A 25538-nucleotide genomic window follows, 5' to 3' on the forward strand; every position below is an offset into this window, starting at 1 on the left:
AGTGGTAAGAATACTTCCATTTTGAAGTCAGCCTGGGCTACATAGTGAGTTCTAGGCTAGCCTGTGATACATAGTGAAATACTGTCTCAATAAAATACAAAGTTTACTTTTTTTTAAATATGAATTTCACTATAATGTGAAACAAACATTCTTAAGAAAATGAGCACTGAATACGGTGGCACACGCTTCCAATCCCAGCACTTGGAGAAGGCAGGAGACCACTCTGAACTAGAGTTCTCTATGAAAGAAATCATAAAAAAAAGAGAGAGAGAGAAAGAAAGAGAAAGAGAGAGAAAGGAAGGAAGGAAGGAAGGAAGGAAGGAAGGAAGGAAGGAAGGAAGGAAGGGGAAAAAAAAGAGAGGAAGAAAACCTAGAACATTTTAAAGTCGGCTTCTGGTAAAAATAAAATTGTTCATGTTTACTTTTGGGAATTCCAATTACAAATCAAGTAACAATTTTTTTTTCCTAAAAAGTCACTCACACAAGTTGTTTTTATTTTTTCAATCTCTGTAATCTAAGTATAATCCAATACCATACTGTCCATAAACCCCACTTTTTCTGTTTGTTTTCAATTTGCCTAGTAATAGTTATTTGGGCTATCCATCTCTTTCATTTATTTCCTAACTTCCTTCAGGAATCTGAGACTTTTTGCATCAAAATAACAGTACCCAACGAAGTAACCCACTAGTACCTTGAATATAAGTCTGGCTCAAATAGTACTAATAGAACTGAAAAGAAACACAGCCAACACTTAACTCTTGTAACTATTTATTACACCGAAAAGACCTATAAAGGTTGAAAGGAACTAATAAAATAGGTATTGTACCACCTAGACGTTCAGCTTACAAAAAAAAAAAACAAAAACAAACTTTTAATGCAACTCTGGGGAAAAAGTCTACTAGACTTTCCTTAGTGTCTAGCTTCAAACTGACCATATCCCAGTAAATAGGGTCTTTAGCAACATTTGTAACTCAACATTTGTTTGTAAACCAGTAAGTAACTCACTGGAAAGAATACATAGGGGTTCTCTTGCATATGTAATAGGGAAACTGAACTTAATGAACCACACTATTCCTAACCAGGTCACAGGAGAGAGTTAGGTCCCCAGTCATCATCTTGTTTCTATTTCCTGACTGGTTTGACCTGCAAGTATTATGGTGCCCAGCTTTCCCAACTTAAGATCTTTAAAATATCTTCTGAGAAGAGCTTTTTCTTAAAACAAAAGTTAACTTCTAGAACATTCTAGAGGGAATTATGAAAAAAAAAAAAAACAACTACCTTGCTTTGTTAAAAACAAAAAACTCCAGAAACACTTTGCTCAAAAAAACAAACAAACAAAAACAGTTTTCAGAAAAGTCCGTTATAGTACACTTGAGATTAGGTGTGGAATATAAATTTGCCCAACTGGACGCTAACTTGAACGTGTTACTCTCCAAAATGTAGATTTTTAAAAATACAAACGGACTTTTAAAGGGTCCTACACTACACGAGTACGCATCTTTCAAGTACGCGTCTTTCACGTGAAGACTTCCACAAACAACCCCAAATCGGCTAAGTGCGCTGACTTCTCGAGGACGCTCCTCGGCACCGCGCTGGCACAGTGCTGGCACAGAAACCCTCCTGGGGCTCTGGCCCCAACCCTCAGCCTCCAAACCCCGGGCGCCCGGCCGCCACCGGCCTCTCGGAGTCGAGTTCCCTGACTAGTTCGTTCCCAGCCAAGCCGCTTCCACGTCGCCTGCAACCACACGCCTCCTCCTCAGATTAAACCCGGCTTCACTCAGCACGCGCACGCCCCGGGGACACCGCGGGGGAAGGCGAGCTGGCTCGGGGGCGCGGGGAGGGCTCGCGCCGCGGTCCCGGCCGGCCCGGCACCCACCTGCAGGCCGCGAGACCTGGGCCACCGGCGCCGGTGCCCCGTCCTCGCCAAAGACGAGTTTGAAGTCGAGCTCGTCGTGGGCGCCACAGTTTGCAGTAGTCATCGGCGTGGCCCGGGGTGCAGCGGCTCCTCCTCAGGCGGCCGCGGCGGCTCCTCAGCGCCGCTTCATGCTGGGCCGCGCCGGCCGGGAGGTCGCGGTTTCACTGCAAACTTTCCGGGCGGCGCCCGCGAAGCCAAGCGTTCCGTTCCGACCTAGAAAGCTGGCCGATCGCCCCGCCACGCCAGGAGCCGCCACCACCACCAGTCGAGGGTGCCTAACAGCCGCGGTCGCCTCGACCGAGGTTCCCCGCCCCCCCACCCCCACCGTCGCCGCCGCCGCCGCCGCTACCGCCGGCGCGCTCCCGCGCCCTGCGGCGCGCCCAGCCCCGCCCCCCGCCGCGCTCCCATCAGCCCGGGCGGCCCATAGGCCGCGGGCTCCGCTGACAGTCATGGGCCCCGCCTCCTCGCCGGCCTATCGCGTGAATCCTTTGCAAGGAGGAAGTCAGGTGACGGGGACCTAGAGCGCCCTGCTCCCTCTTGGGAGTTGTAGTTAAAGTGTAGTTCTTCCGCAGTCTGTAAACCGAGACCAGGGCAGGGCCAATAATGCAGTCTGATTAGATTGGGAACCCCGTTGGGTGGAGCTCACGTCGGGAAGTGGGTAACAGGGCGCTAGGGTATGGGTATCCGGATGTTTGGCCCTACGGAGGTACTTTTCTCTTACGCCCGAGTTTAGAGAAGATATGTCAGATTACCCCAAGGTTCCCTGTGCACCACTCACCCCCGAATCCCTCCATACCAACTTCAATGGCGGAATCTCGAGATGGTCAGGGATTGGTTCGAGCTTCTCCGTACGTTGGGGTGGAGCTGAAGGAAACCTTGTGAGACGAGTCAGGAGTCGATTCTGATTCACCTCTGCAGCGTGGTGCCCCGCCTCAGTAAGCTGTGCCTTTGTCCCCAACTAGCCGGCGCAGATAGCTACTATCTGAGGACCCTCGTGCATTCTAGGCCCCACTTAAATCAGAGAAGCCAGGTCTGGTCCCAGATGGAAGTTGGGCAGACACAGAGGAAAGGCTCTTTCCTGACTTCTGCATCCCAGTACACAAGCATGAAATTGAGAGGTATTGTGGCACCGGAGCCAAAGGCACCGTATAGGAAGTGACACTGTCAAAAGAACCCATTTACAATCTTGGCTCCATTTCAAACTGCCTTTCCCCGGTGAGACATGAGATGGCCCAAGACACCATCCCTTGGAGTCTGGGGACTCACTCTTGTTTACTTAGGGCATGATTACAAGAGGGAGTTGGGAGAAGCCAGTGACCACCTCCCCCACAACAAGCACTTCTTACACTAGTCACAAAAGCCCCTGGGAGCATGAAGCAAACTCAAGCTCCTTGCAAAGAACTCTGTATCTCAGTGATTCCTGGAGTACTAAGTGAGCCCTAGGATGTGCCCAACTAAGCCTAGGGTCAGAAAAGCAAGGAATGTTCTGAGTGAGCCATTCATCTTGGACTGGCTCATTCCTGCTCAAGGCTTTACACCAGTACTTAGGCCGAACCTGAGATAGAACGATAGCCTCTCTTCAGAGTTGGAGAGAGGAATAACAAATATATAATTACTGTGCAACGAGATTAGAGCTGTGATAGGAGCTCTGAGGACATTCAACACCTACACACACTACAGAGCCTCGACAGGCTTCATAGGAACTGGAGACAAAAGATGTGCCAAGTTTGTTCCAGAGAGGAAACAGTGGGCAGAAGCCAAAGGTGATTGTGGATGGGTGGGCAGAGTACAATAGGTCACTGTGTGATTCTTGGACTTTATCCTGAGGACAGTAGGCAACCATACTAGGGTTTAAAGCAGGAGGCTAAAACAGTGACTTCTATAGAGAACACTTGACTGAGGACATCAAAAGCAGCAATCAAGCAGTAATCAAGGAAGAGGAGGCAGTCAGGCTTGATGGCACAAGCCTGTAATCCCAGCACTTGCAAGGTGGACAAAAAGTGTAAGAAGCTCAAGTGAGTTTGAGGGCAGTGGGGGTGAATGAGATCTCATCTCAATCTCAAAACAAACAAACAAAAATGGAGGAGTTAATGTGTTAGGTGGGTAAAAAATACTTCTCATCCTGCCTTTAAAGGGGCTAACTAATAAGCTTGAATATGAAACTAAAACACCAAATGCTATGTCAGCTCTGCAGCCTTTTGCAGGAGACAGGCTTACCAACTAGATTGCATGGTCTCCCCAGTTATACTTCACCTAAATCTGGTGAATTGGGCTAAACTGGAGGCAGCAGAGTGAGAAAGAAAGAGAGAAAAAGGGAGAAGGAGAGAGAGTACGCACTTGCTGTTCTTCCAGAGGATGTGGATTTGTTTCCTAGCACTGACATGGTGGCTCACATTGATCTGTAACTTCCAGGGGACCTGATGCTGCCTCCTGGCTCGACAGGCACACTTGTAGTACACATATATACAAGCAGGCAAAATACTCATGCACATAAAGTCAAAATAAATAAATCCTATAAAAAAACAGTTATGTGGCCAGGGAGACAGAATGTAGACCCTGGCCTGCCAATTCCTACACTTCATAAGGGACCATAGAGAAGCTATCAATGGTTAGAAAAAGTCACCCTTATTGAATGCTCAGCAAGAGATCTTTTTCCAGGGGTCATATTGTAGGAAAGTCTTCTGGCTTCGGGTAAACTAACATTCTAACATAGGGTGTTAAAGGCTCATCAGAGGGAAGAAATGATTGCAGGAAATGAGCTACTGTCTGTAAGAAAGCAGCATGAACCCTGTTGGGCAGGGGTAGAGGTGGGGGTGAAGGAGAGATAGAGAGAGAAAGAGCACAGTGGCTAGGATCCTGTAGGCCATGAAGATTCCCCACAACACACACACACAGATGCTCCCCTCCTCCAGTATGCATACTCTTCACTGTGTTCCCTCTGATTTCCCCCCAGTGCCGTTGCTCATCATCTGTTCTGTCTACAGATCTCTCAGGGAGCCTGGAGGACCAGAACAGTAGAACCCCAGCGTAGACAGAGACAGTGGGGTCTCTGTATACAGGCCCTTTCCCCTCCTGTGTAAATTATGGCCCAGGCCTAAGAATCAAGAGAAACCTTTTTCTTTCATCTGTTGCCATAGGTGTGGTCTTGGGACTCTATTGCTGAGGCTTCTTTTATGTCTCAGAGCATAAAAGATGGTCGGTCAGCATAGCCCAGCCCGGTCCCTTCTTTCATACTAGGGAAAACCAGGAACCTTCAAGTTTAGAAATTCTTCCTCTTGTGCCATATACCCCTCCTACTCAAACTCCAGACTCTTAGTTTGCTGTGCCCGATCTTTACCTCCATGCCAATGCTGGCCATAGAACAAAGGATTGCCCCTGAGTAGCTTCCAGTTTGGATGGATAGACCAGGTAACCTGATTAGCTGCTAAAGTCTCGGAGAACTGAGAAGCCAGGCCATCACTTTGTCTCCTCCTGCTGGACTAAGGGGTTTGAACTTGGTCCAGAGAGCAGTCTCCAAGACCAGAATCCTAAAAGGAGCAGCACCTGGGAGAGCTTAAGCCTGTGGGAGTTAAGGCCGAAGATTCTCCCTTATCTTTCTCCAAATCAAGCTTTTTTCTGTAACTCTGTAAATCCCAACAACCTATCCAACTTTACTCATCCTCCTTCTCATGGACATATCAAAAGCATTTATTCTAGGCAAAGTGTGGTGGTACACATTTGTAATCATAGCACATGGAGGTAGCTGCAAAAGGATTCCCTTCACACTGGAAGCCAGCCTGATTTACATAGCAAGTTTCAGGCCATCCAAGGCAACATAAAAACAAAACAAAACAAACAAACAAAAACCTATCACAGAATAAAAAAACAAAAATATCTGTCACTAGGGATATAGGTCAGGTACTAGAGCAGTTAGCTGGCCTTCACAAACCTCTGGATTCAATCAGCAGCACAACATAAAACTGGAAGTAAAAATAAATGTTAAAAAGAAAATTCTGCCAGGCAGTGGTGGTGCATGCCTTTGATCCCAGCACTCAGGAGGCAGGGGCAGGTGGATCTTTGTGAGTTTGAGGCCAGCCTGGTCTACAGAGTTCCAGAACAGGCAGAGAAACTCTGTCTCAAAAATAGTAAACAATAAATAAAAGAAAAATCTGTTAAAGGAGCTAACAAAATGGTACTTGTCACACAAGCCTGATGACCTGAGTTTGTTCCCTGAAAAACACATAAAGATGGAAAGAAAGAAATGATTTCATGAAGTCATCCCCTGATAGCCACATGCACTCCCCCACACAGAGTAATAAATAATAAATAAACAATAAACACATACAAAAAATACAGTTCAAGGCTAACTTGTACTGCACAAGATACTGTCTCAAAACAAAAGGAAACAACAACAAAAAAAAGACCCTCAATAATGTGACAGGCTAAGAAGGATGCTTCAATCAAGGACATAAATGGTTGGCTACTACCACTACTACTAGAAGGGGTTGAGAACTCTTAAAGTGAATTATTCTAAGGCTAGACATGGTGAGACAGTACCTTCAGGCTTGACAGGGCCTCTCAGTCAGTCTCAGATCTTGGGCAGGTCACTGAGTTCAAAGCAGACATCACTGAACTACGCTATTGCTAATGAACAAATTGTTTGAGGATGAGGACCAACACAATTGCCCACAATCTTTGCCAGTGTGCCCCATTATTGTACACATACTAACCAATCCCTCCTTGCTGGCTACAAGCCTCTCTCCCCAGAGCTCCTCCCACCCTCCTGAATACAGCCTGCTTCCTGTGGCCACCTTGTCAGGGAAGGGGTTTCCCCAGGAAAACTACTCTAGTGGGAGAAGATGCTTGAAATCAATGCCCTGGGCTACTTAAACTAGACTTGATGCTCTGTCCCCAAAATCCTCTTCCAGCATGCCTGGAAGGAAGGGGTCCTCTGGGGCCCCTGGTCTTCCTACTTCCAGTCTAAGTATGAGAAAAGGTAAAGGGAAAAATTTAAAACAGGTTTAGTAGAAACAAACAAAACCAGACGCAAACTTTCTAAATCTGGATGGCTGAGATCAGATCAAGACTATCCTTAGTGGACCCCTACCCTGACAGGACTGGAGCAAAAAGGTAATAAAGCAGTCTCTCAGCAAGCAGAAACACAGAGCCACATAGTACCTCATCACAAACCAGTCTCACACATGCAGAGGACAATTGATGATTGGAAGTGAGTTACCCAAGGTCAAAAGGTCAGAGGCTCTGAGAGGCCTCTGGGAGTATGGTATCTTTAACTGAACAAAGAAGAGCTAGTATGGGGCTGGAGAGATGGCTCAGCCGTTAAGGGCACTGTCTGCTCTTCCAAAGGTCCTGAGTTTAATTCCCAGCAACCACATGGTGGCTCACAACCATCTGTAGTAAAATCTGATGCCCTCTGCTGTCCTGAGGCACGCATGCAGGCAGAACACTGAATAAATAATAAATAAGTTTAAAAAAAAAAAAAAGAAGAGCTAGTATGAGTATAGATGGAATAAGGCAAAGTGTACTCCGCTAAGCCTTTGATTCAGAGACAGGCAGGGGCTGCAGGCTGACACAGGGCCTGACCCTGGACCAGCCTGCCAAAAAGCCAGGAGGCTGTCCCAGGGGACTTTCGGGAAAGACAGGTTTGGTCTAGAGGGGAATCGTGCCCCCATATAGCCTGGCAAAAGGAAGGTCACACAGCCTGTTTACAGCAGAGGAAGTGGGGGTGGGGCAAAACAGAGCCCTTTGGTCAGGCCACCCCTCCCGGCAGAGGAGTGGGGAGGCCCCAATAAATGTGTGGGAGCTGTTTGTTTGCATCTCATGGCCAGGAGGAAATTAAAGAGAATCTACCACTTCCTTCCACCTCAGGTGGGATTGGGGTGGGGAAAGCGACAGTGTGATCTGTGACTGCTGCATTAGACAAAAGCCAAATTGCTGCCATCAGCAGCCTGCAGGTGTCCCTGTCCTGAGCAGGCACTTCATCAGGTCTGAGTTAAAGTCAGTTGTAAGGCATAAAGGAGACTCGGGCCCTTACCCCCACTCCACTGGATTGGCCCTTTAATGTGATATCAGACCCCCTTGTTTTTTCCCTGAGATTACACAGAACCTCTCATCAGGAGAGTCAACCAATGATTAACACCTCAGGTTTCCCATCATTAAAACGGTTTCTTGGTCCTTTCCTGCCTTCACCAAAATCCAGGGGACCCCGAAGGTCCACTTATTCCCTACACGATTGAGACACACTTTGGAAAGCTCCAGCTCTGCACAGAGGGTAGAAGATATAAATCCAAGGTTGAAGCAGCTGGCTTTGGGTGAGAGTCCAGGTGTCTTTATTGCACGAACCAACGTCAAGTTAGAGGTGTGGCCTGAAAACCTTGTTTTCAAAACAACATTCAGGTCGCTGGGAACTTGGCTTAGCCATTCAGATCTATAAGAGATAGTATGACCCCTGGACATTCCTTGGCACTTGTTTCAGGCTGATGGCCTGGGCCAAGACCTCTAACTTCTGCAGGTCAAGGGCCGGCAAACTGTCCACTGGCGTCCTGTTTAGGTCCCAGCACCCATAACCACCTTCCTATCAGTCCCACACAGGCGACCAGGGTAGGAGTCAGCAGCCTTCCAGGAGCTTCTCTTCACTACTTCCCAAGGTTACAAATGGCTTCTTGCATATTTCCCCAGCTAGTGCTGGCTTCTGAACTCTTGGGCCCCCAGGGTCTTGATCAGGAGCCTCTCGTTTGCGTTTGTTCAAGGAAGGACTCTCCTCACCGAGCCGACCCTCAGGGAGGCCCTGGCTCCGAAGACAGACGATGGCTGCAGTCTGCTCTGCCAGTTTCTTGGACTTGTCCCTGGTAATTGAAGCTAAGATTAATAAAGTATCCCTCTTCTGGCAGGTGTAAATGCAGAGAAAACACTCATATACATAAAATAAATTAAAAAAAAATTAATAAAGTAAGCAAACAGCAGGTATACAGCTTTGAAGCCCTACCTCTACACATCCTTTGAAGAGATTCTGATAAACCTGCTAAGAGGGTTGGTCATTCATCATCAGGACCCCCACACACGATGCACCCAACTCTCCCAGACCAAAAGTAGACTTGGAACCTGACACCATCAGTCTCAGAACATCTGATGAGACACTTACCACAAGGTGGACTGGTACTTTTTTTCTGCAACAATGACAACAGAGCAGAACATGCGATCTATAGGTCGTTGAACCTGGTGCAGAGAGAAGAAAGGAAACAGGGTAGACTGCCCACCTGTTTCATCACAGGATGAACACATAAATAAAAGGGAAGTACTTCTTTCCCCTGCACCCTTGGTTTTGTTTTTTGTTTGTTTGTTTGTTTGTTTGTTTGTTTGTTTTTGAGACAGGGTTTCTTCATGTACCTCTGGCTTTCTCGGAAGTTGCTCTGTAGCCCAAGCTGGCCTTTAACTCAGAGATGCACCTGTCTTTGCCTCCCAAGTGCTAGGATTAAAGGCCTACTATAGCACCACCAGGGCTAGTACTTCTCTAACTTAAGTCAAATGAAGGCTGCCTGACCACATGCTCCGCCCATGTGAAAGTACCTGCTGCAGCTTTCAGGGGAAAAGGCAGTTATGCAAATTGACAATGATATCAAGTGTGTCAGAGTTCTGTCAATGCACTAAACAAAGGGCCCTTATCTGCACCTGTCTCTGGGGCCTCTGCCTACTAACTTCTATGTGGGACAGTTCCCAGCAGAAAGGGGTTCACCAGATGGCAAAACACTGAGAAGGGACAAGGGTAAGGGCAAAAAAAGGTACAGATGTATGGGCAGAGGAGTTAGGGAATGTGGCTGGAGTAGAAAGCTGAGTGGAAGAGATGAAAAAGCAAGGTAGGTGGGGGGTCTTGTGTTCTGAGGAGCTGGTACTTTGAACAAAGGAGACAGAGGTTAGATTTGTTTTCCAAAAGTCACTCTGAAAAAGGGGACATAAGGCCCAGGAAGTGTAACACTGGAGGCCAGAAGGCCAGTAAGAAAGACAGAGCAGCCACAGGGACCAAAGGAAGTAAAGCAAGATTATCTCAAGGTTTCTACCCCAGGGTCCCTATGTGTGGGCATAATTCTGTGCCCCACTGGCTGAAGCCCAATCCAAAGATGTATCTGCCAGAATTGGGTGATAAGCCCAAGGTTGGAGGTAAGAAGCTATCAGCAACTGGCCCTACTACCAACATCATATGTACATCTATGAAAAGTAAGTTCAGGTGCTAACCAGGCAGCCTGAATCTGAGGATAGAGGCTGGCGGTGGACCAGGGTGATGACAGCAGTGCAGGAAACACTGGTTGGATGCCAGACAGTCAACAGCCAGAAAAACTCACTGTTTCATACACAGGCTGAGGCAACTTCTCTCTCCGACACCATTCCAGCAGGCACATCTTGGGGGTAATTTGGGGTGGGTATGCTCTCCTAAGGAAAGGAAAAAAAAATAGTTAAGGCCCACTCACCATTTCTACTCTAGCCCTTAGCAATGGCCACCAATCAGCCACTGATAGCTGCTCCTAGAGAAACTGAGATATCAGGCTGCTGCCCCAAGGCTCTTGTGCCTACACCCTCCCTGTTCTACCAGCAGTTGCAGGCCAGGTTTTCATCTAAAGGGAAGATGGGCTTCTTCATGCTTGCAATAATAAGGCATGCATATGAGACAACTCCTAGTTCTCTGAGCTGCAGCCTGGAAAACAGCCTTCAATAGCCAGCAAAAAGGTTCGCTTTGCCTTTCAAGACAAGATCTGAGGGAATGGGTGGAGAAAGGAGTGGAGGTGGCTTTACAGTAGACTCAGAGCTCTAGCTTAATGCCCACTATGATTCCATCTGCTTGAGTATCAGGGTTATCTGCTCTGCTTTAGACACCATAAACTCTGGCTGCAGAGACAGTCTGTGACAGGGTGAAAAGGACATGATCCATCTTCTACTGGGAGCTCCCTCTAGCATATGACTGCCCAACAGCTGTCCTCTTAACCCCACCTCAAGCCCCTGCCAGATAAGACCGGCTCCTGGTCTGGATATGGAGACTAAAGAAGGCTCAGACCCAGATGGCAGAGGGCAAGAATGAGGAAGATCACCGAACCCCCAACCAACCTCTCATTTCATTCTCAATTCTTTCATTGAATTTTGTGATTCAAAACTGAGTCACAATGTGAGGCAAGAATCAGACTGAGGCTCCTGCTGCCTAGAGAGGGCACCCCTGGCCTGGTGAGGGGCAGGGTGTAGGCAGGAGTACAGAACCAAATAAAGGCAAGGCTCCTGCAGCCATTGAAGAGCTTGGGGCAAGCACAGGCTTTGAGCAGCAAAAGACACATATCCCTGTCCCAAGTTGTGGAAAGTCAGGAAAAAAAGTGGAGTTCAATTCTGTCTGTCTTAGAAAAATGTGCTCTGACCAGTGCTGCCTGAGCTTTCAGGGACAGTCTTCCCTGAGAGTACCCTCTCTTTGGGGGCATGAGGATAAGAAGTTCAAGGTCATCAGTAGCTACATAGTAAGTTCAAGGTCAGTCTGTGCTACATGAGACTCTGTCTTAAAAAAAATACAGTAACAATATCTGTGGCTTATCCCTTGAATCCCAGCACTCTGGAGGCAGAGGGAAGTAGATATGTGTGAGTTCAAGGCTAGTCTGGTCTACATAATGAGTTCTAGGACACCCTGAGCAGAGAGATCCTGTCTCAGGAAAAATAAAAAATAAAAAAATAAAAGCAAAACAAACAAAAAAAATAGTAACAAAAGGCACCTTCTTAGGAAGCTGAAAGCTAAGAACAAGCATCCACACTAAGGTGACCTGTAGTCCCTAAGTCTGACATTATTCACATATAACTACCACTAAAACCCCAAACCAACAAGCCCTGTAACATTCTGGAAACCTACCGGTCAAACCTGATAGCCATCTTAATGATACCAGAGGTGTCTTCGGCTGGATCCTCAAAGGCCTCTGGAGTCTTGGCTAAGAGGTCAGCTCTCCGAGCATCAAGCTCCCGAACGGTCTCCTCATAGAAGACACCCAGGCCAAAGGCCTCACTATAGAGAAAGTGGTGGAGCAGGATAAAAACCATAATGGAACAGAATCTGGGGTACTGCAGGAGCCCATGACCCTACAACCAAGAAACTCCTGAACCACATATAGCAAAACCACCTGAGTCTGACCATCAGAACATAATTCTTACAGACCCTAGCATCTGCCTAAACTGCAATGTAGAGAATGCATGTGAAACTTTCAGTATGAACAATGGAGGGAGCTTGGGCTGGGGAGAAAAGGTTCCAGAGGTTACCCCCACCATTCTCTGCTCTCTCCCAAAGATGATGTGACCTCTCTGTGTGATCCATCACATAGATGGATGTACTCAACTAGCTCATTCTCTGCTCTCTCACACACAGATGGATGTACCCAACCAGCCAGCATAATAGAGAGGATCTATACTGGGATATACATAGTATCTTCATGTGGACCTATGAGAGGAAAAGACAAAGGCCTAGGATTGACTGATTCCTCACTATCCATGGTTACCATGGTCCTAATCTGAACCATCCAAAGCTCCATAGTTACATTCTCTTTTGCAATTCACAAAACACTGATGTTCAGTTGTTTGACCTATATGGGACAGGATCAGAACCAGCACCACAAGCAAAGGAGGGAAAAAGGCTTCTGGAAGAGCTTTGCCTTCTAGAAAAAACCCTACACATGGATCACTGAAGGCAAGTATGATTCAGAAAGCCTTAGAGGATGGAGGGTACAGGCAGCCAAGGTTAGGAGAAACGACCTTTAAGACAGAGGACCCCGGGGCTAGAGAGATAGCTCAGAGGTTAAGAGCACTGGCTGCTTTTCCAGAGGTCCTTGAGTTCAATTCCCAGCAACCACATAGTGGTTCACAACCATCTGAAATGAAATCTGGTGCCCTCTTCTGGAGTGCAGGTACACATGCAAACACACATTGCATACATAATAAGGAAGGAAGGAAGGAAGGAAGGAAGGAAGGAAGGAAGGAAGGAAGGAAGGAAGGAAGGAAAAAAAAAAAAAGGCAGAGGACCCAAACCTGACTTATAGCGACAGTAGACAGGAAGCTGAAAGAGCTGGGATGAGGTTAAGCTGCCCAAAACCTTCATGTGTCAACCACCTGATCTGAAGTTGTACTAGATCTGAAGCCCCAGGCCTTCTCACCAGTATAATGGATGTTGGCATGTGTCAAGAGCTCCATTCTAAAGCCCACCCCATCTCTCTCTCTTTCTCTTTTGTTTTTTTAAGACAAGGTTTCTTTGTGTAGCCCTAGCTTTCCTGCAACTCACTCTATAAACTAGGCTGGCCTCACACTCAAAGATCCACCTGCCTCTGCCTCCTAAGTGCTGGGATTAAAGGCGTGCAATACCATCACCCAGCAAGCCTTGTCCCTCTTGACCACTCGGGCTTTTCTGTTTGTTTGCTCTTGTTTTTGTTTTTTAGTCTGGCATGCAAAAGACCCATTAATAGAAGAACTTCTTCCTCAAAAATTCCCAGGCCTATCTTTTGCCTTCCTCTGTTATAATAGTACCCTAGCTACTAAAACTGTCGAACAATGGAAGGTTTCAAAGCTGTGAAAGTACCCTTCTACAAAGCAAAACTGTATTACCACCCCACTCCTACACAGATACATCCAGAAGTTGTATCCCTGGTCCCTCAGCAAAATAAGCTTAGGGATCAAGATCATAAAAATAAGCAGGGTTGATCAAGATCAACCCTGGGTCAAGTGTGCAAGAATAGATAGAGAGACCACTGTACTCTTACCAAATTTCCTGGGAAGACTGGGCAGCATGAAGCAACCTTCCCTGGGGCGACTCCAACTGTTCCCGTAGCATCTGGCACAAGCAGTACTTGGTGTTGGTGTAGTGGTTATCATACTGCACCGCCTGAGAGGAGAACCACCATGAGCTCACTAGCTATCAGCAAACGCTGAGATCTCAGGTAGCCTCCGGTGGGAAGGAAAGGAACTCTTAAGAGGGAATTAGCCAAGCCCATGTGACCCCACAGAAGAACTACCTACACCCTGCCATCTGTTCCTCCTGCTGTCATACAAAGGTTAAGGGCCAAACTAAGGCTCATGTTCACCAGTATATCCACCAAGACAGTCTGTGTATAAAGAAACACACAGACCCCACAAGCTACCACTCAGAACCTAATGCTGAGTATCTCCAGGGCAGGGAGAAGGAACATACCAGATTTTGGCAGGGCAAACCTAGCCCTAGGACAGGGGTTAGATTTCTATTCATTACAACCGGGATCAACCCTATGTTGACAAACTGCTCTCCAGCTTCCCCTACATGGGTGGAGCACAACCCCATCTATAAGCATGTTCATACACATTACTTATCAACTTGTATATCTATAAAAACACAGGTACAGCTGCTACCTTACTCTATAGCCTGAGAAGTGAAGCCCAGGGAAGCAAGATGACTCCCCAAAAAATAAAACTATGGATGCTCACACAGCTAGAAGCAAGACAAGAGAGCAGCAGTAGGTAAAGGCTTTATAGCCAGGCCTCCAGACCCCTCAGGCACTCAACCCCGACACTACTGTAGACTCTCCTCGAGGCCTGTCTTTGGAGCCTAGGAAGATGTCACAGCATGCTCAGGAGAAAGTGTGGAATAAGTGGGTAAGTTCTAGCCGGGGGCAGACCATGAATCAGCCTGCCTGGCGCAGAAAGCACCTGATCACACCAGAAGCTTCGATGTTGATGCTTGAGGTTACTTCTTTTCTCCGTGACAACGCGCCCGCATGAAAGCTGCCAAAGGATGGCTGAACAAGAGTGACAGCATCACCTTTCACCTAGTAAGCAGGCTCAGCACTGCTGAACATGTCTTCTCAACCACATGCTTGCCAGGTGGCCAGAAGAGCTGGACAGCTGACCTGGGCTGAGCTAAAGCCCTTTGTCTGTAGCTGACTTAGACAGTCACCAACCTAGCTACCAGGACACCCAGAACCAAGAGGATAAGGGCTGCAGCCCTGAGGAAAGGAGGCTCTAGGACAGAAGCTTCCCAGAACAGGACACATGCCTCCTCCTACCAGCCCATCTTAACACTCATAAAAATACCCTTATGTCAAAGCTTGAGGAGAACGCAGATAAACCCAGGCATTGGTGAGACTTGGGACTGGTAAGAAAGATGGAAACTGCTCTGGAGGAGGGTTGGAACTTCTGCTCAGATCCAACTCACTGAAGAACTTGAGGACAACTCTATGTTTCTGCCCATGTCCATGCACAGCCCAGTAGAGACTCCCAGCATCTCAGGGCTATACCCAATGAACTCACTTATTTAAAAAAAAAAAAAAATGCAACTACCACACTTGTAGTGAGAAGAAACTAGTTCAGAAAAGACTGTTCTCACCAGACACACCTGTAATCTCAGCACTCCAGGAGGCAGAGGCAGGTGGATCTCTTTGAGTTCAAGGCCAGCCTGATCTAAAAAGGGAGTCTGGGTTAGCCAAGGATACAAAGAAACCCTGTCTTGAAAAAAAAAAAAAAAAAAAAAGACTATTTTCAAGTTAGGTGTGGTGGCACATGCCTGTAATCCCAACACTGAGAAGGTAGAGACAGGAAAATAAGGAATTGGCAGTCAGCCTGGGCAGTGAGACTGTATGTCAAAACTAAAAAGTAAAAGAAAGGAAAAGTACAGAGACTTACATATCTGATATACTTCTGCATGACTTCCTCCAGGGGACGAAGGCCATCCTTGAGGAAGATAGAGGGGTTCCACATGGCTGCTCGAGCCACCATCACTGAGGAGGCAGCTGTGGCTTGTCGAAAGGCCTCTATATCCAAATGCTTCTGGATATGGTCATGGGAACCTCCACTAAAAAGCAACAGGAGGGGGATGGAAGGATTTCATAATGGAACCTACCAGTATTTCCAGACAAGGGTGAGTCCCAGATCTGCCATTCATTATCAGCACGGCTTTAGCTAAGTCCCTTCAACTATCAGAACTTTAATAGTGATTATAGAGCAAACCCCATTGTTAAGTGAGGAGACAAAGTGATATATATGACAGCCCAAACCATGTCTGTCATAGAAGGGGTATCTTAGAAATTTGACTTTTCTTCTCTACTACCTAAAACATGGCCAAGGGCAAAAAATATTTGAAGGTACAGAACTGAGCCATGAGCTGACCCAATGACATACACCTATAATCCCAGCACCCAGGAGGTTAGAGCACAAGGACCATACATTCAAAGCAAGCCTGGGTAACATGGCCAGTTCTAGACCAGCATGGGGCTACACAGTAAAACCCTGCCTAAAACATAAAACAAAACAAAACAATGGAATTGGGGCCATAGGAAAAACTCCAAGCTGAGAAGCTGTGCACAGACCCTGTAAGGACTAAGTCAAAATCCTAGACTACAGGAAGGACACACTCACTGATGATCATAGTGGAAAATAAGGGGACCCGGCCTGGTCAATTCCCTTCCTTCTACCCTGCTGCTCTAAGAACCTTCTCTATTCCCAACTATTTCATCCACAGTCAAGGAGCAGGCTCAGTCCAGAGACACCTATGCTGGGAGGACCCTGAGGTGACAGGCTGGCTTTAAACTCACAGGTATCTGCCAGCCTCTGCTTTCCAAGTACTGAAATTAAAGATGTGCTCCACCATGCCCAGCATCCATCCATCCATTCATCCATCCATCTTTCGTTCCTTCTTCCCTCCCTTAATCCTTTCTGTTCTTCCTTCCTTCTTTTCTTTTTCTTTATTTTAAAGATTGATTGATTATGTAGACAATGCCTGTCTGCACGTCAGAAGAGGGCACCAGATCTCATTTAGATGGTTATGAGCCACCATGTGGTTGCTGGGAATTGAACACAGGACCTCTGGAAGGGCAACCAGTGCTCTTAACCTTTGAGCCATCTTTGTAGTACCCCCTTCCTTTCTTTTTCAGAGACAACATCTCATCATTATTTTCTTGGCTGCCCTGAAACTATATAGACCAGGCTAGCCTCAGATTCACAGAGATCGACCTGCCTCTGTCTCCCAAGGGCAGGGATTAAAGGTGTGCACTACTGCCTTAGGTTCCTTGAGTCACGTTGCCAAGACTCCTCACTCTGCCCCTGCACCTTGCACACCTCACTCTAGGTGAGATGTCGTCTTGCCCTAGGCCTGATTCTGCAAGCTTTTCACTTCCCCTGTTCTTATTCCTGCCAATAGCCTAGCCCACCCTGAGAATGCCCCGAGCTCTAGCTTCAAACACTGCTGTCAGCCTCACTCCCCAGCTTCATATTTTTGCTCTATTTCCTCCACTTTCCATTATGGTCAGGGTTTTTGGTTGTTTTGTTTTTCTTTTTCGAGACAGGGTTTCTCTGTGCAGCCTTGGCTGACCTAGACTCGCTTTTGCAAACCAGGCTGACCTCAAACTCACAGAGGTCCACCTGCCTCTGACTCCCCGAGTGCTGGGATTACAGTTGTGTGCCACTGTGCCCAGCTATGGTGAGTTTAAGGATTTCTTCTTTTACATCTATGTGGTGGGAAATACACGACATGACCCAAGTGGAGGTCAGGGGACAAACTGAAGGATTCAGTTGTCTCAGGGACTGAACTCAGGTGATCAGGCTCGGCATTAGACACCCTTAACTGCTAAGCAATTGCCATCCCCGTGTTTGTTTTGGTTGTGACTGGGTTTTGTTTGTTTGGCTGGTTGGTTTTTTTGAAACCGGGTCTCTCCTGTCAGTCCCAGAAGTCCTATGTAGACCAGGCTAGCTTTGAATTACATCTGCCTCTGACTCCACAATGCTGGGATTAAAGTTGTGTGCCACCATGCCTGGCTTGTATCAGTTTTTTCATGGTGTCACCCTAGTTTTCTACGCTAGCACATAGAATGAGGTGGAACCTAAATGAGAAAGAATGGAAGCTTACTTGGCTATGACAGGAATGGAGAGGGTTTCAGCGATGGCTCTTATAACTTCACAGCTAACAGGGTGCTGAGGCCGTTCCTCCCGATTCCTTAAAGATAAAGAAAAGAGAAGGGGCCCTGGGGCTGTGGGCCAAAAGCCATATCATTCCTGAAATCCTACTGTCCTTCCTAGCGAACCTCAAGCAGATCAGACAGCCATGTGGTCATCTAGGACAGGGAATGGCCTTCCTGACCTATGGGGAAGAGCTCTGTCCTAAGGGGCAAGAGAGTGAGAAGGTGAAGCTGAGCTCTCAGGAGTCTGAAGACGGGACATAGCTGCAGAGGAACAATGTGGGTGGCCTGCTTCCCAAGGTCACACTTCTTTTCCCTGGCTTCCCCTTGCCTTTGCCAGAAATAAGAGACAGTGTCACAAAAATGCTACCCCTACAGCCCCAGCCCTGCCCTTCCCAAGGGTCCTGGAACAGCTGCCACTGCTCAGACTGGCCACTCCCACACAGCTGCCCGTGCTGAGGCCAAGTTGCACAGCTGATCTTTGGGAGAAGCACCTGACATGTGGTAGGCCCTGTTCCAGGGGCCGCTAGGGTAGACTACAGATCATGACCGTCATAAGCCATGGGAGAAGCAGGACACAACCCAGGGCCCCTTCCTACCAAGGTCAACAGCAGAAAGTTCTTGTGAATGAGTAAGCAAATCTTAGGCATGTACAGTGACTCCTGGCCTAAGCTATTCGTGAAGACAAGCAGGAGAAGTGACTAACCAGTTCTTGCTTGAGTCTAGCTCCTAAGCTATAAATACTTATTCTTTGATTTCTCAGACAAGCCTGCCAATCCAGCTTGTACCTCTGACTCCTTACATCTCCAGCAGCTGATTTTTACACCATACTAAACAACTGTATTTGCTGAATTTCTGATGGTCAGGAAATCCTTCCCTAAACTCTCCCAAATCTGTCTTCTAATTGCCTCTGATTTCCAGGAAAAGTAAGTTTCCTTAGTATTGTCTGCAAGGTTGTGGAGTCACAATCGCATAAAAGCTTCAAAATAACTAGGTTCAAGCAGTAGTTATATTAATTGCCAAATGAGGAATTTGTTAATTAAAGAGGTTAAGTGGTTTCCCTAAGGATACATAAGCAGCAAACTGCAGCGCTGGGATATCAAATAGACCATTGAGTCTAAAGCCCACTGCCTCAGCAAGGAGTCTAGGATGTGCGCATCTTTCACTTCCAAACCCTCCTAGTGTGGATCCAGGCAGCTTCACCTTACTGTTTTGTATGTTGTTCAGGATATACCCCAAAATTTAGTAACAGGCAAAAGAAGCAACCTTGGCTGTTCCTACAAAACCCCTGAGTTCCCCTCAATAAGAGTGTCAGCCAAAGCCTACTACTCAGGATTATATAAAAAGGGGCATGCTAGGCACAGGATGCAAGTTTGACAGGAAGATAGCAGCCTTCAGAAACACCTTGGCTCAGCAGGCCCTAGTGTGCATGCCTATAATCCCAGTACTTGGAAAACTGAGACAAGAGGATTGCCATGAATTCAAGGTCAGCTTGGGCTATGTGATGAGATTTAGCCTAGTCAGAGCCAACAGTGAGAACACCCCTCTTCCATAGCTATACATGTGTGTGTGTGTTTGTGTGCGCGCATGCATATGTGCGTGCGAGAGAGAGGTAGAGTGTGTGTCTGTGTGTGTGGCTGGAGAGATGGCTCAGCAGTTATGAGTACATACTACTCTAATGGAGTACACACGTTCAGTCCCCAGCACCCAGATCAAGGATCTCACAACCTCCTGGAACTCCAGCTCCAGGGAATCCAACACTTTCTTCCGGACTCTGCAAGCACCTACACTGAGACACACACACATATACATAATAAAAATTAAATAAATCTTTAAAAAAGGAAAAAAAAAAAAGACTCAGTTCCCAATAGAGAACACATGAGCTACAGATACAAGAACTGTTTAAAGCAGACATTGGGAACAGCTGGCAGTCCAACAAGGGCAGGAAAGAAAGGCAGAGCCTTTAAAAGAACAGCCATCTGCTTGGGGTCATTCAAGGGAGAAGCCAGTGCTCAATGAAGTGGAAAGAAAAATGAGATTCAGTGGGTGTGGTGGCTCATGCCTGTAATCTCAGCACTTGGGAAGCTAAGGCAGATAGATGGATTGAAAGTTCAGGGCAGCTTAGGTTGCACAGTGAACCCCTGTCTCAAAAAAAAAAAAAAAAAAAGGAAAAAATGAAAAGAGAGAAAAAGAGAGAGAGAGAAAAGGACTTGGCTATAGTAGTGCATGCCTATAATCCCACTTAGCAGGTGGAGGCAAGAGCATCAGGGGTTCAAGGCCAGCCTCAGCTGTGTCAAGTTTGAAGCAGGTCTGAGCTCTATGAGTCTTATGACAACAAAACCAAGCCAAAAACAGAAAAATGGACCAGGGATATACCTCTGTGGTAAAGCACTTGCCCAGCATGTAGAAGACCCTGGACTTAATTCCCAGGACTTAAAAAAAAAAAAAAAAAAGGAAGGAAGGAAGGAAGGAAAAAAAAAGATTCAAAATTTAATTCCACTACTTCATGGCTATATGATACAATTTTTTAAAATAACTAGTTTTATTTTATTTTATGTGCATTGGTGTGAGGGTATCAGATGCCCTGGAACTGAAATTACAGACAGTTGTGAGCTGCCATGTGGGTTCTGGGAATTGAACCTGGGTCCTCAGGAAGAACAGCCAGTGCTCTTAACCACTGAGCCATGTCTCCAGCCCCTATGTGATACAATTTTAACACACTGCACAACTTCTACCACTTACATCCTGCAGGCGAGAACCCTTCCCCTTCCACTTGTGTTTCTAACGCTTGGAGTTGTGCCTACAAAGATTCTCGGTGAATGAACAAATGCAAGTCCTTGCAGAGTTAAAATGTTCTCTGGATTCATAGGCTGTTAGAGAGCTAGGCAGAGGTAGGCTAAATACTCGGGGAAGCTGTTTGTCACCTGGGGTCTGTTGAGGGACCGTGAGTATGGCTGAGGATTCCCCTTGCCAGCCAATCACTGAGAGGGCAACCACTCACCTCCCATGAACTGCAATGGCTGAAATGCCAGTACTCTCTATCCGCTTCACAAGCTTCAGGGTATCTTCCAGCTAGGTAAGAGAGATTACAGCACAAGGTGGTCATTAAGGACCCAAGGAAGGAGCTGCTCGCTCCTAAAATGGGCTCAGTTCCACCACCAGAGCCAACACCACCCGAGAGAACAGACCTTCAAATGCAGCCTTACCGATGGCAGGATTCGGATTTTACAGGTCACGGGTCTGTGTGTTCCTTTAACAAGAGTGCTGAGGATCTGCAAGGAGGAGTAGGCAGGAAGATCTGTCTCTTCTGGAACAAACCACTACACTGCTTGCAATTGTTAGCATACCTACAAGACTCATGCATGCCAGGAGAACAGTTTTGTATGCTTATACATACTTGCTGTTATCTGTTGTATGTATTTACATGTTAAACTCTATGGAGCAAGGCTTCTCCCTCTGTTCTCTGTTAGAATCTCAACACTGGCAAGTCCTTTGCCTGATACATAGAGGTGTGTGTGTGTGTGTGTGTGTGTGTGTGTGTGTGTATGTTAAATACACTGAATGAAGAAGTAAATGCACGGACATGCATGCAGTCCTGAGTGACACACAGTGATTCTTTGCCAGGAAAAACAGCAGAATTATCTAGAGAGCTTAAGTAACACAAACTCTTAGATCTGACCACTTTATCTCCTGACCAGGTGTCTAGGGACAGAGCTTAGAAACCTGTGTTTTCAAAATCATTGCCCAACACACTCAATATAACCCTGAAGCCTAGTCCTGCTTATGAACACATGACTGACTTCTTTTTTTTTTTTTTTCCAAGACAGGGTTTCTCTGTGTAACTCTGGATGTCCTGGAACTCACTCTGTAGACCAGGCTGCCCTTGAACTCTAAGATTTGTCTGCCTCTGCCTCACCAAGTGCTGGGATTAAAGGCATGAGCTCAGAAACTGACAGGCTCTTTTTTAAATAAAAGGAATATTCCCTAACTGTCATCCCACGTACTATAGAATGAGAAAGGAAAGGTCTTTAAGGGACTAGGCCCTGTCCTCAGGAGTCCTCCTCTTTTGAGAAGTCAGATATACAAATGTATAAACTAGAAAAGGGAAATGCAACACATTCAACATATTTTAAGTGCTTCTAATACAATAATTAGAAAAGACTGTAAACAAAGATCAAGTCACCCAGGAAAGGAGTCAAGGAGGTAAGCCTGACAAGGCAGCATGAGAATCAGAGATCAAGAGACAAATGGCCCTGGTGTCTGTTGCATTGCTATCTTCTTCCTACATAAAAAATTTCAGGCCAGGCACTGCGGAGAGATGATCTCAACAGCCCTCTTCCAAGAACTAACCAGCAGAGGTGCCACCCAGGCAGCAGCTACCAGATATGCAGGAACACTTGCATTTGCCTTGATTCTGGACAGATGGGGGCAGCAGAGAGCCAGTTATGATCACAGAAATTCTCACTCTAGCGAGCCATGGTAGCACATACCTTAGGAGGCAGACGCAGGAGGAACAGTAGTTTAAGGTCATTCTTGACTAAAGAGTAGAAGGTCAGGCCAGACTACATGAGACCCTATCTCAAAATATACAAATCAATAAATAAGCAAACCATGTCAGCCCAATACCTCTGGTTCACAGCAACATCTGTGAAGGTTCCCTTGCAAGTGCTCACTTTGAACCCTTTGAAATGTGCTGACAAAATATCAAGTGGTTTGACACAGTCTTCCGCCTCAGAGAACTTCCTTTTGATTTATTCTAAGTAGTTCCAGGCACTTTCTAGGTATTTCTGTTCACATGCACATTAAAGATCAGGGAGGAAATTAGGAAAGTGAAAGATCTAGTCACTCGCTAGGACCACATGAGGGAGGAACAGGCATCCTGAGGCTGTCTTTTTGCCAGGTGGTAGCATGAAATATGGACACCCTGCCATCTGGATCTAAGTCATGCCACATGTCCCTGTTAGAGGAGGGAAAGGACCAGAGAGAAAATCCATATCTGAGTGAGGAGCATTCATATTTACCCATAGGCAGACTTGCCTCAACAGATCCACTGGCCAGCCTGGAATGCATAATATCCCCTCTCAGAAAGGGAGGGAGGGAGGGAGGGAGGGAAGAGAGAAATTTGTCATTATAAGATCTGTCCCACCCTCAACTTCTTGGTTTTGGAGACAGGTTTCACTGTATATCTGAGACTATCCTGGATTCTCTTACATAGTGTAGGATGTCCTTAAATCCTCCTGCTTCAGCCTCTTCAGTACTGATTGAGAATGTAAGTGCCTGCTACTCCTCCCTCCCGACCCATTTTTTGAGACAGGGTTTCTCTGTGCAGCCCTGGCTGTCCTGGAACTTGCTCTGTAGACCAGTCTGGTCTCAAACTCAGGGATCCACCTGTCTCTGCCCCATTCCCCAAGTGCTGAGATTAAAGGTGTATGCTATCATGGTTTGCTTAAACACTTTTAAGTGTAACTGATTCCGTTATTCACGTGGTAAAGCCACAATCATTATGTAGTTCCAAATTTTTTTTGACCCTACATGAGCATCTTTATCTTGAGAAAACTTTCAAAGTACCCAAAGAGCTCTTAGCCATTATCCAGCTTGCCAGTACAGTGTAGATCTCAGTGGAATCCTGCTCCATATTCCTAATTCACATCTAACTTCATTGTGGAAGCCTGAAACTTCCCTTCCATGAGCTAAATCCCATGTGACTGTAGCAGAATGAAGTAAGCTCCTGAGATGGACTGCCTCACTGCTACCTCTTGCCAAATGAGCCTCATTAAAGTGGGGCAGGGTCAGAGCCAGTATCTTTGGCCTAAGAAGTCAGTAAAATAGGGTAAACTCCTATGTACACACGTGAACCATAACCTGCTTTGAGGCATTCCTTACACAAGTGTGGAAACCATTCTGAGATCCACAGCTCTGCCCTCCATTCTGCACGGGGCATCTGATTGCAGGCTCTAAAGTCCAGCTGGTTACTGAACTGTGGCTAGAAAGTTACAAACTACCACAGTGGCCTTTAGCACAAGGTGTCACTAATGCTATGGTGAGGGGCCACAGAACTATAGCTCTGAAGTTGGCTTTGTCTGCTACATATTTGAAAGAGGATCTTTAGCAATTTTTCTCTCTGTGCTTTGTTTTGTTTTTTTTATTCTGTTTTTTTTTTAAGATTTATTTATTTATTATGTATATGTGGTGTCTGCAGGTACACCTGCACTCCAGAAAAGTGGCACCAGATGTCATTATAGATGATTGGGAGCTGCCATGTGGTTGCTGGGAATTGAACTCAGGACCTCTAGAAGACCAATCAGTGCTCTTAACCTCTGAGCCATCTCTCCATCCCCCTTTTATTTTGTTTTGTTTTGAGTTTTTTGGTCTTTTGAGACAAGGCCTTATACGTCCAACTTGACATCAAATTCCTGATGCTCCTGCCTCCTCTTCCCAATTGTTGGGATTTCAAGTATATATGTACCACACACAAGTCATCTTCAATATACTATTCTATTTTTATCTATTTAAACTTCAGTTGTAGGTTTTTATTTGTTTAGTTTGGGTTTTTAGTTTAATTTTTTTAAATCCAAACAATAACAGTGGTCTGGTGGTATGTGGTAGTTTAAAGGAGAAATGTCCCCAATATGATCTCTCAGCTTCCTGCTCCTGCTACCTTGTTGCCATGCCTCCACTGGTTGCCATGATGGATGCTTATCCCCCTGTAAGTATAAGCCCATTAAATTCTTCCCTCTTAGCTGGGCATGATGGTGCATGCCGTTGATCCAGCACTCAGGGAGGCAGAGGCAGGCAGAACTCTGTGAGTTCAAGGCTAGCCTGGTCTACAAAACGAGTTCAGGACAGCCAACGGTACACAGAGAAACCCCGTCCCAAAAAAACAAAAACAAAACAAACAAATAAAAAATCCTTCCCTCTTTAAGTTGCCTTCACAGAATTAGAAACGAAACTAAAGCATAGTGCTAATACGGGAGAATTATTCGGGCTCAGGAGTCTGAGACTAACATGGGCAACACAAGTAGACACTGTCTCAGACAGAGAGAGAAAGAGAAAGCGAAAAAGTGCAAATGCCTGCCATGTCTGCTTCAAAGGACTTTGAGAACAAATGAAATAATACTGTAATGTGCACTGAAAAGACACTATTCTATAAACAGCAAAGATGCATTATATAACAATAGATTAAAGGAACATTATCTGAGGCTGAACAAAGGAAAAGAAGATACGAGCATAGTGATCCCCCTCCACCCCAGAGATCCCTGATATGATGAATACATAGGACTGAGCTGTGACATCCAGCATACACCACAGCAGCTCTCACTGGTTGGATCTGACTGCAAAGTCACTCACGTCTATAGGAAATACCAGGAGGCTCAAAACTCAGGCAAGGAAGTGGGGATGGAGGAGGAAAAGGAAGACAAAAGAGCCCATACAGGAATAAGGTGAAAGCTGATAAATTAGGTAAGAAAAGTAGTGCTTCGGGAAAGTTGTTAACCACATTTGCCCACACAGACCACAGCACTGGGTATCAAATGCCAACCTATCTCCTGGCCTGCATTAAGCCCATTTGTATACTCTGCAAAGGATGGAAAACAAAGAGAGACTAACTTCAGCTTGCCTCATATAACCCTGGCCTGGTCTGTTCTCAAAGGCCATTGTGGTACACTCCTGGAATCCCAGTACTCAACAGGATGAGGCAGGAGGATTGTTCA

The 25538-nt window shown here is 46.3% G+C and overlaps 2 protein-coding genes across 9 annotated transcripts in view; both read right to left on the reverse strand.

The window, feature by feature from the left end:
- The window catches only part of Nfatc3 (nuclear factor of activated T cells 3), a 72041-nt gene extending 69777 nt beyond the window's left edge, over positions 1-2264 (reverse strand). Inside the window, exon 1 of one of the 2 annotated variants that reach the window (XM_060392040.1) lies at positions 1877-2263. In XM_060392040.1, the coding sequence (XP_060248023.1) occupies positions 1877-1979 (103 nt within the window). In that variant the 5' untranslated portion in view covers positions 1980-2263. Of the gene's footprint in view, positions 1-1876 lie in introns of both variants that reach the window. The other variant, XM_060392041.1, reaches the window with a different exon arrangement.
- A 5940-nt stretch (positions 2265-8204) lies between these two features.
- Dus2 (dihydrouridine synthase 2) overlaps positions 8205-25538 on the reverse strand; it is a 39986-nt gene continuing 22652 nt past the window's right edge. For 5 of the 7 annotated variants that reach the window (XM_021632290.2, XM_060392045.1, XM_060392044.1 and 2 more), the window contains 9 exons: positions 21036-21101; positions 20831-20901; positions 17781-17867; positions 15563-15731; positions 13672-13793; positions 11784-11933; positions 10249-10336; positions 9054-9127; positions 8205-8757 (listed from right to left, as the gene is read on the reverse strand). In XM_021632290.2, the coding sequence (XP_021487965.1) occupies positions 8520-8757; positions 9054-9127; positions 10249-10336; positions 11784-11933; positions 13672-13793; positions 15563-15731; positions 17781-17867; positions 20831-20901; positions 21036-21101 (1065 nt within the window). In that variant the 3' untranslated portion in view covers positions 8205-8519. Of the gene's footprint in view, positions 8758-9053; positions 9128-10141; positions 10337-11783; positions 11934-13671; positions 13794-15562; positions 15732-17780; positions 17868-20830; positions 20902-21035; positions 21102-25538 lie in introns of all 7 variants that reach the window. The other 2 variants (XR_009594567.1, XM_060392046.1) reach the window with 2 other exon arrangements.

Source organism: Meriones unguiculatus, chromosome 10 (genome assembly GCF_030254825.1).
Source record: "Meriones unguiculatus strain TT.TT164.6M chromosome 10, Bangor_MerUng_6.1, whole genome shotgun sequence".
In the NCBI taxonomy this organism is placed as follows: Eukaryota; Metazoa; Chordata; class Mammalia; order Rodentia; family Muridae; genus Meriones; species Meriones unguiculatus.